The sequence below is a fragment of the Hetaerina americana genome, unplaced genomic scaffold (genome assembly GCF_022747635.1).
Source record: "Hetaerina americana unplaced genomic scaffold, ioHetAmer1.1.p SCAF_9, whole genome shotgun sequence".
Taxonomy (NCBI): Eukaryota; Metazoa; Arthropoda; class Insecta; order Odonata; family Calopterygidae; genus Hetaerina; species Hetaerina americana.
The window spans coordinates 58,259,298-58,279,307 of NW_027287538.1; the positions used below are offsets into that span (position 1 = coordinate 58,259,298).

At 37.0% G+C, this 20,010-nt stretch overlaps 1 protein-coding gene across 1 annotated transcript in view; it reads left to right on the top strand.

Moving 5' to 3' along the window:
- The first annotated feature begins 971 nt into the window (after positions 1-971).
- The window catches only part of LOC139698581 (neural cell adhesion molecule 2-like), a 555,474-nt gene continuing 536,435 nt past the window's right edge, over positions 972-20,010 (top strand). The window contains exons 1-2 of the mRNA XM_071597424.1: positions 972-978; positions 5,367-5,499. Coding sequence (XP_071453525.1) covers positions 972-978; positions 5,367-5,499 — 140 coding nt within the window. The remainder of the gene's footprint in view (positions 979-5,366; positions 5,500-20,010) is intronic.

Sequence of the window (20,010 nt, forward strand, 5' to 3'; positions counted from 1 at the left end):
CATGACTTGTAAATTGAAATCAGAGGCTGATTTCATTATGTAATAACAATAACATGTTTATTAATTATGTCAATTTTGGATGTATTCAAGTCAAAAATTTACTAAACATTTTTAAGAATAAATTTGATAAACCTCTGCTGATTCGTAACAGTGCAAGCATTTAATCATGCTATGTAGTTGAGGTTACGATTTAATCAATCTGAAGGTTTAAGAGTACGGGAAAGCACAACTGTACTGAAAGATATTCGTAGAATAAATATTCAAGGAGATGAGTAGATTAGTAAATATCAGTAATTTCAAGACACACATTTTTATGCTCGAGATTTTGTAATAAATTATGGGTGGTTATTTCATTAAAAATTAAATAACCGTCAAGGCAAGTAATTTGACGAACACATTTTTAAATATTGATACTTGGTTTTGTTCCAAATGTTTTTATATCATATTTGCCTTGTTAAAACCATTTCCTCTAAATAACTGATCTAATATCATTTACTACCTTAATGATAAATGCTCAACTATGATCGAAAAAATGATTAATGGTATGGAAGTCGTAATCGCGAGTACCATATAAATATACCATATAAAAACAGATTTTTAATATATATTACTTAGATTCAAACCTTACGAAATTATGTACGTATTTAACAAAATTATGTGTAGGAATTTTCGTTTGGACATCTTTATATGTGAGAAAATACTGACTCATCCGAGAAAAATTATTTCTTAGAAAAATTAGCAACTATTAGTTAAATTCATAGCCTATAATTATTATTTTGATATCATGCTGGTGCAAATTTTGGTAATTTATTGATTTGTATTCTGATAACTATTCAATATCTCTCGTGTCATTTGTTGAAAATGAAGATTTATAATTGTAAGGTTGAGGAGAAGAAACCCCAGTTAAATATAAACAAGCTTGAGTAAACTTCAGCATATTTTCCAGGTGAAAAAAACATTTATACTCAAAAATGTACGGTAAGTTTATCCTTTGAATTATCAATAAGATTTGATTTTCAATACTAAACAAGCTTCTCAAAAAGCTTAATGTAATCACAGTTATTAGATCACTATGGTTTTTATTACTGATTGACAATTTAAGCATTAGCTACAATAACAATTACCGTTTATTACCTAGCTCTATTGTGGCTCTTCGCACGGTTAAAATTGGGAAGGTTACAATATCACCTTAAACATTAAACGTAGTCAGACATGAAGAAAATATTTTTTATGCATTTTAAATCTACTGGAACGAATGACAGACAGATATCTATGGACGATATTTATGTCTTTTTGACTTTTTGCCTTCACCATGGCTGATTTTTTTTGTTCATGATTGAAGTTGTCTCTCTGATGACCTTGCGAGTTCCTCTTGGTGCAAGGTTATCGGCAAAATTGGAATATTTCAATTCCCGACACCCCTTTCTCACCCGTCACAGAGTGAAAACGTAATGCTAATAAATGAAAGACGCTGACCAATATTTGAACTGATGAATGGCGTGCGGCTTCTTCGCGTGATCTCACGTCTGCCTCGTCCTGATGATCTGGATTCTCTCGGTCCTTCCCTTGAATATCAGCCCCATCGATAATCCCAGTGTTCCCTATCCTTTGGTGAACTGAAACCTCAACCTTCTTCCTCTCACCCTCCTCTACACTCTCCCACTTTAGCCTGTCCCCCGTCGGTAGCGCTTTGAAGGCACACCTTACGACCGTACTACTCCAGAATTTCCTTTCGAAGTCATTTCATCGGGTCGGCCATGAAGTATGATAGGTTTACGAGCGCGAAAATCCCTTTTAATGGCCAACCCAGACCACAGGAAACTGCGCTGATATATGAAAAGTGACGCTGGGATTTTTATTACCATGCTTGCCTTGGTGGCGTTCAGTGAGGGAGGGTAGAGAGAGAGAGAGAGCGATAGAAAAAAGGATTTGATTCAAAGAGGAGAGTGTGCTTCGCGTGCTGTGTAGGTGTATGGGGCATACGGGTGAATATGTGTGTGTTTGTGTTTCCACGGGCCAAAAGCGGGAGGTATATTTTATGGACCCCTAATGCTTTTCATTTTATGAACCGGCAGCAGCGGCCGTGCTTGGCACTCTGCACTGTCGCATCGTTTTAACGTGCGCTGTACTTTTCAGCAACCGTCGCGACCGTCTTCGTAACCCTATTCAGCGTCCCGGATCCTGGTTTTTCCGAATGGGACACCTCTTTCTCGTATATCTCGTTAAATGTTTTCCCCGTTTTCTTTTCTCTTTGTTAGCTCTTTAAAAACTCATTTTTTATTTTATTTTAATGTTTCCCATTCTCTCACGAAGTTGCTGTTGCCTGCCCGCGCCAGGGTTATGGGAACATGAATTGAATTCTAATGGATTCGCATTCGAATGAGCGATTTAGTGTAGCGACGGGTTGGTGGACTCTTCCGTGGAGGCGGAAATAGCTTTTCTAACCGAGGATGAAAAGCCTCCTCCGTCCGATGCATATTTTCCGCGAGAAAGATTCTTGCTGAAGTGTTCCTTAGAAAAAAAATCTGTCACGTGTCACGATGGAAAAAATCAACCTTGAAACTGGAATGTAGAGAGTTTTTGACAGTATTTTTCTCTATCATCGTGGATAAAAAATGATTTTCGTCCACGTTAATCGTACAGCCAATGCAAATACGACCTGTATGGCATGATATCATTCTATGCTATCCACAATGCGTACATTTTTTTCCCTCGCCTCATACGGTATTTTCCCAAAGTATACATACATTTCCCTTTCCTTTAAAAGTTGACACATTGAATGTAGCCATATTTTTCCTAATTTCGCTACCTCCCAACCGATGTCATTGAATATTTCTCCATATTTGGGTTCAATGCGAATATGTCTCCATTTATGTTTTGCTTTCTGCGGTGAAAATCATTTTGGGAGCTAAAAGCTGTAAGTTTTGCATTCAGCATTAAATTGTCAGTCTCCAAGGGCTGAATTCGGGACGAGAAATTCATACTTGTTTACATTTGTGTGTATATATGTGCATGTATATATGTGTGTGTGTATGTATGTGCATATATATGCAGGTAAAAGTCCATGCATTGCCTGCTATCGTTAGTCCTAGTAAAACCTGTGCCCCAGGGCAGAGCATGGATGAAGAATGGCTTAAAAATGTAATATTTTAGGGAAAATTATATTTAAGCTTTTGCCTCGAAAAACATTGTATATCGTTATTTAAACGCTAAAGGATTTTATAGTTTTTTCTGCTTGTAAACGAAAAATCAATACTCCTGCCAAATCAAAAAGGAAGCTATGTATATTAAATAAGTTAGGCATGGGTGCTGTAATAAATCTAGTTTTGTGCATTATGAGAAAAAGGCTATAAGTATTTGTGTTAAAAATTTTATTTATTAGGTTTGCGCAAAAAGCCTTTGAATATAATACTAAGAAGGTAATTTCTGTGATTTCTGAAAGGATTCACTCATTGGTAAGAAATTTTCTTCCTGTCACTTGAAAACGTAATGCCCAAGTCTAGTTGTCTTCATGAACACACCTTGGAATTTTGTATTATGCCGAATAATTCTTGTGCATTTCCAGTACGGTTACACGCATAGTGTATGTGGCGTTTTAATTGATTACTTCATCCTAAAATATATAACTGTATTTATTATATGATTTTCTCAAAAGATAAAATCCTAAAAAGAAAATTATTATATGATTTTCTCAAAAGATAAAATCCTAAAAAGAAAAAGCAATGCAGTATTTAAATTGCTTTAGTTTTAGAAACTACAAAACATTGTATGATAAACAATAACAGGTCATCCAGTGACCTAGAATCTTCTTGTTTATTCTATTCTAGTTAGTTACTTCGTTTTCCAGCTCTTGTATCCTTTTTATATTAACTCTGATTAACGTTTGGTAATTTAACTTTGAGAGAGAATCTTAATTTCTTAATTTTAAATACTTCTTTCTGCTAAGTCGACTAAAAATTAATTATACCGATAATTTATTTACTGATTATGCACGATTAAAACCGTATTTAACCCAGAATTTCGCTAGTCAAAGCTACCTTATTCAGCATAACACTTTAGCTATCTAACACTGTAATTGTTCCTAGGTAAGTTATGTATATCTTGATTAAACACGAAAGTTACCTTGGTGAAACAGTGTTCCAGTGTCGAACTTACTCCAATCGTGACATGCCATTTTAAAAAATTAGCGACAGTAGGGAGATTAAAAAGATTTTTATTCACTCCTAAACGTAAAATGTCTTTTTGTACGAGAAGGGAATTTGTTAGAGTTACATAATTTTCAAAAGTTGCAAAAAATCACGATGCAAAGTAAATGAGCTGTCATTTAGATAAACTAAAAATGATGAAAGCAAAATTAATTGCTCCTACTTTGCATTTTTACAATGAAATTTTTTCAAAAGGATGCCTAAAATAATTATAAATTCCATAAAAATAACAGCATTATTCAAAAAATTAACCAACCAAAGGAGAATTTTTATAATTAGTGCCTTCTCTTGTTTTTTCTAGTTCATTCGTATGTTATTTCATTCAAATACGATGCAAAATTATAGTCTCCAAAATGAGCTTTCATCAATACTTTTTCCTCATCTGGCTAAAGAATATTTTTGGAAAATAATGTTAAAAAATTAATTACTTTTTTATTGGACAAATAGTTTTTTTCGGGAATACCCAGATACTGTTCATACAGAACAAAGAGTTCCACTAGTAATACAGCGACATCTTACCCGAAGCCATATGTCGTGCATCTCTCTTGATATGTATGTTTGCAAAATAGTGAATCATTTTAATGCGATATGTAGCAATGAAAATATTACGTTTAATGTACTATATGTAAAGGATGGAAGTATTTATCTTACCTAATGTATTTCTGCATTTATTTCCTGTATTTTCTAAATCTTCATAAAATCACTGTCATCTGGTCTTTACAATCATGTTCCTAAGCATATTATTCCGGTATACTTTAAAAAATGTAAGGAAGGTGTTCATATTATTATTTCAAGATTGATAGCGTAGAGTGGTATTCAAATAAATGAATCGTAATTTTTTCATTTAACACAAAGGTTTAACACACTTTCATTTCACGGCAGTGCTAACCATAGCAGTATACGAAATGTGTAAATGTAACCCAAACCTTATTTTAACATTTTTCCGTCTGTTACATTTCTTGAATTCATGGATGAATAAAATTTTGATTTTTTTAGGTTTCATTCTCTCTTAAATTTGAAGAATCTCTTAAATAGTTGGTAATTTTTATTTTTGATGTCTCATAATAATTTATGCATTTGACAAAATGATATTGATTTTTCCTCAGTCGCATAGAAAAGTTGAAGAAGTACTAATCTTAGTTTTTTTTATTTCCGTTATAGTTCCAATTGTGGACGTCCAGGGAGTGATGGGGAAGAAAGGGAATCTACCCTGTGACATCAACCCTCCGGACCGAGGGGACAGCGTTTACATGGTGCTCTGGTTCAAGGAATCCGACGGTGAACCCTTATACAGGTAAAAGCCTTTCTGAGTATTCTCTCCCTTTGATTTTAGTTACCTACACTTATTTATCCCTCGGTTTGTTTACAATGAATTGATGCATGAAACAACTTGGAAATTGGGCTATGCTCATCATTAAAAATGAGCATTAATACTGGCGGTTTTTTCTGAAACCAGTGCCTGAAAAATCTGAGAATTATATGCGGCGTCCATGAGACAAACGCATTCGATATGGCGGAAATATTGGTACGGACGTAACTAAAATGTCAAATTTCCTCCTCCAAACTTATGGAAAAATTAAGCCATAGGAAGCCTAATGGACTTATTTGTTTGAAGTAATATTTAACAAGAATGTTGCTTATCGTTTTATATCATGATATTTGGGCACATTTAAGCACAAGTCACTAGGTTATCAAAGTTTTCATGTTTGCATCTTACGGAAAGATACGGTCTCCTAACAATTTCATGCTAATTTAGTATTTTTAAAGTTTCGAGACTGATGAAATTACGTCGAAAAACAAAACAAAACTTCAAATCGTTCCTGCTTGTTGGCTTCAGTAAAAAATTCAAATGAAAATCAAGTATAAAACAATTAGCTATATTTTCAGCAAATCTGATATGAATATTTTTGAACATGGAAACACTAGTAAAAAAACTATTGGGGTAACTCCACACCTCAAGAACTTCTCAAGTTCATACACTAGGAATTGGAAATCCATATTTAATGCACTCATTAATGTTTGAATGAGCGAAAACAGAACTATGTACATGAAAACCATCGTTAAAATAAGCAAGGTATTACTGAGCATAATTGGCCTAATTACAAAAACTGGCAACAAGATTATTTTCAATATGTGATTAAAAACAACATATGCCATCTTGATTCGAGAAAAAAGAAGGCGGGGCATTTCTAAAACCTTTCGTTTAAAATGTAATTAACACAAATGTATGCATATTATATTACTGTATCTAGAAGATTATAAAACTTTAATTTTGTTACTCCGATTGGCAAATGAAGAAACGGTGAAGTACTGATAGAGGCAGGCTCTAGATACAATTATGGCGAAAATAATTTTTACCCGGGATACCAGTGAGATTATACCTTTTCTTGAAATTATTTAAACACAGACATGGGTGGATGGAGAATTTAGTGCTACGGTGACCAAAATACCTGGATGAACGAAGAGAGATTTTTGATAAAAAAGAGATGTAAATAGAAATGGTTTTTTATATTGACATGCGTGTTGATAGCTAATCCATAGGTTAGAAAGAACGAGGATTATTGGGGAATTAAGTAATAGGCGAAGACGAGTAACCGATTAAAAACTTAAAATTAATGATGTGAAAAAATTATATGCCCAAAGGGAGGAATTTTATTTACGGAGAAATATTTTTTTGATATTGCAAAATGGATGTTATCTGTGAAGAGCATACCAAGGAAAAACAATAGCATATATATTGTAGTTAAGAAGAAAAAACAATGGGCGTAACATATTTAAAAAGATAAGGGGATATATGATCTCGTATTAGTAATATGCCCACCAAACGTAGACAAACGATATCTTTATTTTATCTTTAATTGATTAAAAATATAATATTTTAGACTACTTCTATCGCTGAATATTTGGTGTTTAAAATGAAATCTTTTGTTAAATTAGATAAGATTATGTTTTCAAATACAAAATCTTAGTTGTGCAGGTAGTAACATTATTTATTGCTATTAGCTGTATTCATTTTAACCTCTCCCGTTGGATTTAAATGAGATTTAACCTAGTTGTCCATAGATGAAGTTAAATGGTCATTCAATGCCTTCTCTCAGCAGTAATTTTGGTGTTAAACACTTGTCAATGAATGGATAGAAAGTCGTTATGTCTATGTGTTAGAGTTAGCAGGCCGTTGAATACTGTCCACTACAAAGGCATCATAATATTGAGTATTCAGAATCTGGAGACCGAACTCTTTACTTTTTCTCATCGTTGGACACTGTTTTCATTCCGTTAGCGATTCTTCCAAGCGGATCAAATTATGCCGTGCAATGCACCGTATTTCGTAATAAATGAAAGCTAAATTTGCATGATTCATATTTTTTTCTAATGAATTTGCAGCATCTCACGAGCTGCATGCATTTCGGTACCAGTTAATTGACTCTTCCATTACGTTTGCAGAGAATAGAGAACTCCCCTAATCCATGGAAATGCTTTTAGCCGTGGAGGCGTTGAATAAATTGAAATTCACGGGTGATGTTTAGAGGGAAAAAAGTTGTGTACGCATTGAAAAGCAGCGAGAGAAAAAAGGAATGGGGCACCGTAGGTAGCGAAAGAGGAAGGGTCACGAAAGTGGGTCACGATGCCAATTCAGCGATCGCTCAAATGTTTCGTTTTTCGCGGAATAGGGTGAAGCTTTGACGGTGTCCCACCAAAGAGGGCACGAACTGCGATCGCGGGCTTGGTAAAGTTGGCCGGTCATCGTGAAAAACTCTGGTATCCTCCGCGGAATCATTATTAGAGTTCGCCGAGATCGTGGACCGCTCCGCGGCCCCAACCTGTGATGGGAAGTGAAGCTGAAGAAAAGATTTGGCTTCCGGGTTTATATCCATCTTTCTCTCCGCATTATCGTGAGATGAATTGAGATGATAAAATTGGACCCGATTCACGATTCTCGAGGTGAGATTTTCGAATTATTCGGGTTCGTTTAAGCCACTCTCGACTTCATGGGATCTGTTGCTCGGAGTCCGGGGGAGTAATAGGGCCGCCGTTTCCCGACCGTACGTTATGCATGATGCTGAGTTTCTCCCAATCATGCGCACAGTCCTCGTTTCAGAAAAACCAATACAGGTTCACTTGAAAATAAGCCATTGTGTGCATTATTTTAACTTTCGGAGCTATGGAAAAATTTCCTCTCGTTTGAGGTATTAATTGCAATATGTCCTCAATGCTTATTGTTAAGTTGGGCGCTTTTCGCAAATGGCCGCCAATCAAATGTTTTTGCTCAGATGTTTGTGGGAAATTGTGATATCTCTTTTTATTTTTTTATTAATGAAGCTATAACAAGGGCTAATTTTTTTTGGGAGTCACATATATATTTTTCCCTCCGTCTCAAACCTAATAATTACCCAGCCTTCGAAATTATATTAACACTTCTCATTGCTAAAAACTTATTTTTGCCTGAATGTATAAAAATGGAGCTAAAATGACTTAAATTTTGTTCCTAGAAGCGTAGCAATAAAATTCGGTAATTATAATTGATTACTTGCTTTAATGTTTTGTCATAATACGCATTCAACTTTTATTTCAAAGCTTGATTAACTAGGCAGAGCCTTAAATAGATTGTGTTACTGAAGTAAACGGGAATAAAGAGAGCGAACGCTAAATTCAAAGGAATGCTTGGAAAATCCCGTTTTTAAACGAGAGATTACATGTATTTTTGGAAAAGTTAAGGGAGTTGACATATAATGCAAAACCATAAATTGAAAATAGTTTTATGGAAAATAAATGAAGGCCCGGTTTTAATGGTTCCACATGTGAACTGGAAAATATTTTATCAGTGTTTTCATATAAATAATCTTCTTACATTTATGAAAATAAATAAATGGGCAAAGTTACAAAATAAATTCCTATATTTTACTGACGAATGTTGCGATGTGATTATTAGCAATCATAAATTATCATTCGTTGTATATTGTTAGGTTACTAAATATTTTTGACATGGTTTATGATAATATATATATATATAGCCATTGGATGGTGAAAATTCCTTTCCTCATATGGCGCTCTTATGAAGAAACCTAGTGGAAAAAACCTGAATGCACAGGTTCCGTTCGGGATCTATTCAATACTATCAAAATTCCCATTATTATCCCTATGTATATGTTTATCACAGGGAACCTACTAATTAATTCGTCATTGAAAATTGAAGACAATGTTTTATCCTACACACATAAAATGTATATCTCTGCTAATAAATTAAAAAGTTGTCCGTGCTCAACCAATGATGAGTTCTAAAAAGATCACCTTGAAGTTGGATATATTCGCGAAAATATGCCCTTAATTGTCATAAAGAGGGATCAGAGACCTAGCCACATTGATACACGTGTTCCTCTTATATCATCAAAGTAAAGAAATATTAAGGCCGGATGGAGATTGGATGGTGACCTCTATACCATAACAATAGTGCTCTGGTGCTTATTTTCTGTAGCAGGTAGATTAAGTATGGGTTGGCACCATAAACGAATACGTTCAAGTGCCCCTTATTCGTTTCAAGGGTCTCACCACACCCGCAAACATTAGCAACAAAAGTAATATATAGCCATATTCTATTTAATATTGCTATATCCTTACGACCATTGTACGTAGCCCAGTGTTGAGCTCATGAAAAATCCCTCGCCTTTTATCTTATGGAAATATACGCTATAATGCGCCTTTTATGATATTCTGAACTAAGTTTTGACCTAAACATTCATAAATATCTTGACCTTAATTCATGAATTAGGATAAGGCAAGGCTATAGAATATAATTAATCATTATTCCCTCATTGATGAAATGAATATGAATTTACAATAACACGACTGACGAAAGGGCCATGACAAAAATATTACATTTTTGAAAAAAGATTGAAAGAAGATAATTTATGGCAGCATTAATTTTCAATATTCAAAGTCTCAATCCAATGCTTAGGTTGGATATAATAATCAAGAGGAGAGAACTCACCCCGAGTAGAGCGAAGAGCAGTTCAAAATTCAATCTTTTACAGAAAAGGGCTTGACCCATTCTAAATTCCACATTACGTTTTTTCAGAAATATTTATTAACAAGAAAATAGTCTCATTTAGATATAATAAAAGTGGTTGTTCAAATCTATCATTCAATATTAGAACCAGGGTTTTATACGGGCAGTAGTGTAATACTTTACTCTGGCTCTAGTATTTGGCTCATTTACACTCGGTTTGTTTTCTCTCATTATATGAAAAATCATAGAGTATTTAAAACAATTTTTTTAAGACTAAAAATAGCGCGCTTGCTCATACCTGCAAATCACTTTTCTTTTGATGGGGTAAAATTATTTTTCTGGTAAAATAGAAATAGATACCTGTTTTCTAGGATATGAGTCTCAATATTATGAAATAAAATGGTTTTTCCATAAATTTCATGTTACTGAAGATGTGAGTTCCCAACAATACACTCTATTTCAAGTCCATTTAACCTGAGGTCCTCGAAAAATAACTTGAATAGTATTCACTTTAGGTTTTCATATCATGCTGGAAGGTGTAAGACAGACATGGCCCTGTTTTCATCATCTCAGGGTTTCAATACTCAGAAAAAACCGTTGCCTAGAAGATGAGGCAATATTGGAATCCCGATGTACTAGGTTACTCTTCAAGCTCCCCTCCTTGTCTTCGAGTTTAAGAGGAGGGAAAGAAAGGAGGAGAGATGGAATGAGCGGAATATCCGGAACCGCGAAGCGTCGCCATTGTTGGCGAGAGGAAATTTACCGTATCCAGAGGGAGTTTCCTCACGGTCCCGAAGAGCAGTGAAAGGAGGGAAAGGAAGATGTTTCAGGCTCCATCCACGAAAACTCAACTTCTCGATTTCATGAGCGGGGCATTATTTCATTCCTCTCCCCCATCCAAGTCCCTCTCACTCCTTTTCGCCTATCCCATCCAAACAAAAGCCTCGCCTTCGGCCCGGCGTTTTCACGCGAGCTCTTAAATTAAGGAAAAAAAAGGACGCGGGAAAAAATAATAAATAAATAAGCTCCTTCCACCACTGCGCTCATGTCCGTAGCGAATTCTCTTCTCCCGTGCCCATGTGGATATGAGGTTCCCAAGCAGTTTATTCTTTGTTGGTTTTCTTTTTTGGTATTTTTTTTAAACTTCCCACCCCTTAAAAAGCTGAGAGAGAAAAATTATTTTTTTTGCTCCCGCTTCCCCTCACGGGTCGCTAATTAATTTATGCGCGGAGAGATGGTGCCATTGCAGGCGGTACCGGAAAAAAACGGGCCAGCTAGTTGCTGGGCGCTTTGCGAGCATCGAGAGGGCGGTTATATAAGGGTGTGGGAGGTGAATGAAAGAAAGATATGCAAAGGGTGCTGAGTTATTTCTGTACGGAAGAACGGTGTTTTCTCAAATGTCCTTGAGAAAGGTGATGTCCTCCGTTGAATTGGATTAAAAAGAGAAGGTATTATGATCCAGGAGGAATCATTTGACCATTTAGAAGCAAGATACAAAGGAGGGATAAAACCAGGATTGGCCATTCCGTTTCGTTTTATAAATCGATCATTCGCCAATGTTTTCGTGCATGCACGGCATCGCCAGAGAGAAGCTGTTGCATTTTATACCGAAAAAATTAAAATTAGGAGTGGAAATCTGTCCTCCGCTGCAGTCACTGTCATATTTCCGTGGTTCTTGGTTGTGCTATAAGAACATGTCGTCACTCGTGTAGTGTGTCACGTCTTGGAGTGAGAGTTATTCTCACTATCACTGTCATAGTAAACGCCAGTGTTCTCAAGCGCTATTAAATGTAATGAAGTGATCCTGTGTAAAAAAATGTAAAAGTTATTATTTTCAAACCATAATGTGGACTTACTTTGTTTCTGGGTTCTCAGGCTAAACCCCAAAATTGTCATTACTCAAGACTATGCGGTGATAGTACTGGTGAACGTGCTCATACGATTACGATATTATTAATTTGGTGGATGCAATAGCTCAAGATAGAAATTTGGCAAACTTTTATTTCAAATTTAATCGTTAGGCACCATAATTTCTGCCTCTTTACTCGAAAAATAAGAACTTATCTCTAAGACGGGTAACCTGTAAATCAAAATGGTTTTAATTTGTTTTGTGAATTTAGTATAATTACCGATATATCCATGTGTTTGTTGTAGCGTTTGGCAATATTAAAATTTAGAATGATAATAAAATGATTATTAAAATTAAGAATTCTACGTGAACTGGGAAACTTTTCCCCATATTATTTCTAGATCAATGCGAGAAAGTCAATACATTTTACTGTAATAATGGTGAAACTGCGGGAAGGTTTTTAAATTTCGGAAATACCATGTCGTATTTTCATAGTCAAGCATTGGAAAACTGAAAACTGACTTCATCAACTCTTTCTTCAAATTTTATACCTCAATATGGGTACTTTTAAAGAAAGAAAAACAAAGAAAGCTGATAATTTGTTTTTCTAAATATGTTACCATACACTACGTTTTCAGCTAAGATTATATTCCTGAAGTCATATCCGGAAGCTAATATCAAATTTGTTGCGAAATATAATATAAAAGCGCACTGTAATGGCTTCACGACATTTTCATTGTCTTGGAAAGACGTTTGAAATAAAGTTTGACAAAATGTCTCAAATATGTATTTCAGATTTAATATTTGATTATATTATTTCCACAGCCTCAAAATAGATGTTGCCAATGCTGCTGAAAGAATGAAGCATGGCATAATTCGATATTTTATTCATGCGTAATTTTGTTTTTTACACTAGATATAACATTTTTCGGCACTAATATATGCTCACTAGAATATATACTTGTATAGGTACTAGCGATAAAAATTCGTAGCTCTGAATTAAATTCTAATCACTATTTCCGTGTTAATGGAAAAGTTTAGAAAGCAGTCAGGAAATAAGGTTTATTGATAGCCACCAAACTGCGTTAAGCATCAATCTTAAAATGATTGAGAGTAATATAATTTTAAATGAATATAAAAGGTAAAGTTAAATTTCATCGGCAATTTCGCTACCACGCATACATCATCTCATTTTTACATCAAATACAAATCAATATTGTGTAACCAGTAAGATCTGCGGAGAGACATTTTTGATTAGTGGAATGGAAACTGCTACGCCATTCGAAACGCCTGATTTCTTAAGGACAAAATGGTCGGCACAAGGAAGTGAACTCTATTCGAATGCATTGTATCGTAATGTTTTGTGATTAGTACCAATGGGATCAATGCCAAACATGAAAAGTAATATTTAACAAACAGTAGCAAGGTATGGTGGTACATACGTATTTACAATGGTGTTTGGGTATGTCCAAAGCTTAACTTACAGTACCGTTTTGTAATTAGAGGATGAAGTCAACAGTTAAATGTATTATAAAATACGCGTATCCTTTTATTGTTAAAGGTAATATTCCGGGTAAGGTAAGTTTGGATGTACACAATATTCTAAAAGGTTTAGCGAGAACTCCCTTGTCTCTGCTGACAAACACAAGCCAATATTATATTCTACGAAAAAACCCCACTTCAACTCTTTAAACTTCCTTTCTCCATTCATTCCATCCTACATCCCTATCCTGTTTCTGCCCCTCCTTGCTTGCGTAACGTTTCCCCTTATATCACAATGCTCGACCTCCCATTGCATATCAAAATGCCCTGCGTCCCTCTTTCATGTTTCCTTTTATTTCTCCTAACAATCCCCTCTCCTCCCTCGTTAATATAGTTTTTTTCACTTCACCTTCCCCATAATTCTTCACACCCATATTTCAGAAGTCTCCAATCTTCGTCTATCATTCTGTTTCAATGATTTATGTTTCCAAGCCGCGCATAGTTACACTCCATATCAAAGTTTTAACAAGGTTTTTCTTAACTTCTTCAGTCAACGTCGCTGTCATCTATTCGTCTCTTGTGAAAGCTTCTTTGCCTAACTTAATTCTTTTCCTCGTGTCCCACCCACTTTGACCGTTTTGGTCCAAAACCCTTCCGAGAAGATAGGTAAACTGTTCCACCTGCTCCAATTTTTGCCCTCATATTTTAGCGTTTACCTTGGTCTTTTTCTTTATGGTAAACCGCATAACGTTTTTTATTTACACTTAATCTTATGTCATATCTATCGCACTGAATTTCCAAAGCACTCAGTAATGCGTGCATTTCCTTGGCTTACTGACAAAATAAAGCTTGATCATCAGCAAACTTAACTGACGTATTTTATACTTACTTGTTTACATCGGCTAGGCAGTCCTTTGGTTTATTCATCATTTACATTTAATTATTAATTTGAAGGTTCATTTTGTATTTTAGGTCCTTTTGAAATAAGAGGTAATGGTGTAGATATATCTATCATACGAGGGTCATCCGGAAAGTAGTACCCGTTCGTGCCGCATGAAGTGCTGACGACGCGAGTAGCCGCTGGACGAGGTCAGATAGCTTCAGTGGCTTGTCTGCCTTCTCTGAGCCAAGTTGCGTGACGCTAGCATTGCCTGTGTTGTTTCTGTGATTGTTTACAATGTTTAAAAAAATTGAGAACGCCGCCAGTTGTGAAGTGAGGGCAGTGATTAAATTCCTCAATGCAAGAAACGTTCGCCCATGTGATATTCATCGCCAATTAAAGGAGGTGTATGGAGACAATGTAATGGACGAGTCGTCTGTTCGGCGGTGGTGTCGCAACTTCAACATGGGGAGGGGGAACACACACGACGATGAGCGTTCGGGGAGACCGTCTGTCATTACAGACCAACTGGTGAGCTCAGTTGACGAATTCGTGAGGAACGATCGGCGCGTCACAATTGATGACATCTGTGAGCATTTTCCCAATGTTTCTCGAACAATTGTTCATGAAATTGTTAAACACCATCTGCATTACGCAAAAATTTGTGCAAGATGGGTCCCTCGCGTATCTCAATGAGCTGGCGGCGAAGGACTATGCAGCAGGAATACAGAAACTTGTCACACGTTATGACAAATGCCTTAATTTGCTTGGAGATTATGTTGAGAAGTAGTTTAAAGTATCCTCTTTCAAATAAAATTTTTTATGTTTGTTAATATTTACTTTTGTGTCTTTATTTCACGAACGGGTACTACTTTCCGGATGACCCTCGTATGATTAACCCTAATAATTGACTTAAAAGCTTATAAATCTTCATATTCAACTGAAGGTTCTAAGCAAGCGAATAATTGGTGAAGAACTTAGAAATTTAATTTTAAGTGCGACCTTCCCAAATCAGACGGAAACACCTCAACTCAGTTGTCTGCTTGCCTGCCCGATTGCGTTTGACAATCCTGTCGTGCATGATGTGTCTCATTCCGCTAAGAATTTTACAGAGCTTAGCTTGGTGTGCGGGGACGGCGTTGCGCATACCATAATTTATCAACGAGGCCGCAATAAATCGTGATCAGCGTGAAAATGGCCTGATAATGATTCGCGTTGGAATGTGATGGTAGGCGTGGATACATTTCATCCTCTGCCGAAAAGCAAAACCGACCCGTTGACTGAATCAAGTCCATATAATGGGACTCGGGAACTCGAGGGGACCGTTGCGAGGAGGCTTACGGAATTACGGAGGAGAAGTTTGAGGACGAAAGGGGGGGGAGTGGATGATCGGCGTGGGGGAAGGGCGGTTGGCCCTTTGAAGGACGATGCCTTAGATAGTGGTGGGAAGTCGCGAAGGGAATGAGCACGTGGAGAAGGAGAACAAGGATGAAGGGGGATGCGCATCAAGGAATTAGGGTATGAGCGGGAGGAGAAGTGTGGGTAGGGACCGGAGATAGGGTGTGGTGTCAGGGTTTTGGGTGGGAGGGGACCGCGGGGAATAGCCTTATCATGCAGGAGACAGGGGAGGATGGTGGTGGTGGTCTCATTGGTGTGGGAAATGAAACTGGCGGGCAGGTATCAAGATGCTACGTGGGTTTTAGGGGACTGCTCGGTTGACTTTAGCTTCCGTTCGATTTCTGACGTTTTGAAAGCAGCCCTGGGTTCCGTTGTGGTGGCGGGAGACGTGCGAGGACGTCTAGGAGTGGGGTGGGGAGAAGTGCGTGCACCTGGTTTGGCCGAGGACACGTGGGGGATATGGAGGGCAAGGGTTAAGCCGGTGAGTGAATAGTGATTATCTGATTCTCCGTCTTACTGCGAAACCAGGGGGCTCTTCTTACTAGTCCTCCGGCATAAAGCAATGCCTCAGACATTATTAACGCCTCGGGATGTATGAGAATGGGAAGGAATGGGGTGGTTCTGGAGGAGTATTTTGGGGACCGTGCTGGTTTCGAGGGTGGTGTTTGCGAACCCCCCCCCCCCTACCCTTTGATAACCCTCGTCCCAACCCCATCTCGCTGTGTCGTAAATGGCTTACGTGTTGCGGGAGATGGGGAGGAGATGGGATTTGGTTTTGAGGAGGACTGTTTGGATGTTCTGTGAGGGTCTTGAAAGAGGTTAGGGTGGTAGGTTAGGTAAAGGGAAGGGGAGAAACATGTGGATCGGTGAGAGAGGGAGTATTGAGGACTTGGTCTTTATATTTTTTTAATGGGATGGTTGGTTGATTGTGGTAGATTAGTTATGCAAATAGCTGGAATCAGGTTGTGTGTGTGTGTGAGAGAGAGAGATAGGAAGAGAAATATAGCCTGGCTGAAGTTTTGGCGTGTGGTCTACTCTGGATGTGTGCTAGCGGGGTGGTGGGTAGCGAAAAGTAGGGAGATTTCGGGAAACCGCCCGTCTAAGTACCTCGGTCTCTTAGTGGAAGGAATTTCAACGATCTGAGAATTGAGCCTTGGATCGATAAGTCTTCGCAGTCCACCCCAAGGCTTTGAAGATGGATGGGCGTGCGAGTTATTTGTTGGCGTACGGAAAGAGAGTATGGGCTCTTTCTGTATGAGAATGATGAGATGAAATGGCTTCTTTGGCGTTCTTATTTTTTAGCATCCTTTTTTTCCGAAGTTATGGAAGGAGATATTTTTCTCATTTTTCATATATTTCTCTTCTTTTCCATCTTCACAACTACCTTCCCTTTCCCTTCTCCCCACGAGCCCATCCTGTGCTCTTGAGGCAAAAAAAAGCTCTCGGTTTAATTCGATAAGAAATTGGTTTATGCGGTGTCATAAGTTTTCGTTAGGGGCGGCTTTTTTTTAGTTACTTTTCCCCCCCCCCCCTTCCCAGGATTTTATGAAAGTTTTCTCGATATTTCCTATACCCCATGCATAGCTTTGGGAATAGGATGGTAATTCTGAAGTCTCATGGCTGGCTCATCATAATATAGTATGTCGGTGAATAGGGAATGTTCCTTGGAGGCAGGGCCAAGTCGTCACTAGCAAAGCAAGTTCTGCGCGCAATGAAAACTGGTGCTCGAATAAAGTGATTGAAAACTATTGCGCTACAGGGATGTGTTGAATTGCTTGAGAATAAAAATTACCTTTCTCCTAAATATACTTGTGTTTCTGTCTATTACCACTGAAAAATAAAAATATCTTAATTGAGAATTAGATTTAATGAAAACGAGTGTTGGATTTTGTAATGGATTTCGATTTTGGCGCTTACGAATTTCGGTTGTTTTTATAAAACTGTATTGGCAAAATTTATTCTTTTATTTAATCTGTGTGTACTCGTCTCTAAGCGAATTATTTACCTAATTTATGAATACATATCTACTCGTATTGCAAACTTTGCATAACCGTCGCAATGGTTCTCTACCGCAAGAATATGTCAAAGTTGAAGTGGAGGATAAAAAGGAACTCTGACAAAGTCCATCCTTCCCTTTATTTAGACTCCCGACCATGGTTTCGCTGTAGCGTCATTGTATCGGGATGGGTGGTATTACAGAGTTTCTATTTACCATTCCTTTGGAATATGAAGACATTTTACCTTGCCGAATGCAAGTGCAAAAGTTTGCTTAATGTAGGTGGAGACTTCACCAAATCTAAAAACAAAGATAGTGAAAAATTTCCCTTTTTGTCCGAGTTGTATCTTATATGCTTGTACATCATGAAAAATGCTAACAATCCCGAGGTTAATTTTTCATGTGACTCCTTTGTTTATTCTTTTTTAATTTGTTTCTCTTTAATGGCTACCGTATCCTCATCCGGCAAAATGTTTGAAACATGATTACTAAATAAATCGAATTAAAATAATTGAGTGGCAGTACTTTTGCCGTTCTCACTTTTGTTAAGTTACTAAATAATGTTCACAAAGAAAAGGTGTAATTTTCCAACTACCAATATTTACATTAAAATCATTCATTTTGTTCCTTTCTTCTTCTGCTTTGCTTGGCTATATATAACTTTTCTCCAAAAATATACTGAATTAAAATGAAAAAAATATCTTTCCGAAGATTTATTGAGAAAATTTTGTGGCATAGAGCTAAGTAAGCGTTGAGCAATTTCGTCCAGAAATACGTATCCCTGGTATTTGTATTGTCATTCGTCTTCTGAATTTTTGGAAACGGCGATTTGATCTTTAACGCTCGATGTCCAAACACTGTAACCATTCTGCTTATTTTCCCTCCCCGGCCAACATGTGAGCACTTAGCCAGAACGTGTCCCATTTTCACCCAAATCCATATTTATGCCTTTTCTCTCCCCCGACGCTCCCGCTCAGCTTATTTTTTCCCACGTACGGCCCATTGAGAGCTAGCGATACCCTTCCGTAACCACAATTCCTTGACGCATAAAGTCCATTTTGGTAGAACAAAGAGGAAACATTATCTTTTCCCTGAAAAAAGATTAAAATCCTAGATAGGGCTAGCTAGTAAAGTTAGGTTTACGATTAACATTATAATGGAACGTGATTGCGTTATCTTGAGTGTAACATGCAATTAAGGGGGCATGAAGTTAAATAAGTATTTGTGAAATATGATCAGTTAGATTCAATTTCCCAAGCTAGGTCGTTCCTTCCGATCAATTGTAGTGAACTATCGGGGATAACCAGACTTCTAGTTTTGACGGTCGGAAAAAATTTGAAAAATTATCCGGCTAATTATAAGCGGTCCTAGATTGAAAAATATGTACTATATGTCTCTTAAAGCAAGCAGCCGCTATGGCACTCCCCTAGGTAGATGTATACTAAGATGAAAATTTTACGTTGATGACCATTCGGAATTCGATCAAAAGTTTTAAGTTATGTCCTATCGAGCTCTTGGGAAATTAACAGATGTAACTTACGATCCAAGGTTTAATCCTGTTATCAAAGGGAAACACGTGTTTAACCTTACGTTTTGTTCCACGTGCGCAGAAAAGTGACCTTACGCTGACATTCTATTCTTAATGTATTCCCGACATCGGATCGTGGAAACGAGTTGGGCTCTGGATCGTAATATTTTCCCACTGAAATCGAACTCATTAAATTCTCAAAACGATTTCTAGCTGTTATCTCTATCAATCACTGCTCTCAAGAAACTCAATCGTAAAAATTGAAGAATTTTATTAGGATATATAAGGACGAGGATATATTAAGTTTTTTTAACACTAGATTCGTACTTCGTGACGGCTGTTTGCTCTGTGATCTTTTTCACTGTACCAGTCCCTTCACCCATCGATGGTCGCTGTGCCGACCCAAATATCGGTACACAATCTCTTTTCTTTCATTTAGATACTGGCCAAGAATTCGCCCTATTAAAACCCTTTGCTGCCAGTGCCTGAGCTTTTCAGGTTTATTGAAAAAATATAATTATTCAGGAACTTAAATACTATACAAATGAAAATGTGGTAACTTTGTGATTCCACAGAAAATTCATTTCGATACGACCCAGGTTTCAACGTTTAACTTCATCCTCAGGTGACGTCGAAACGAACGCCGACATTGAACGGCGAAACCTGGG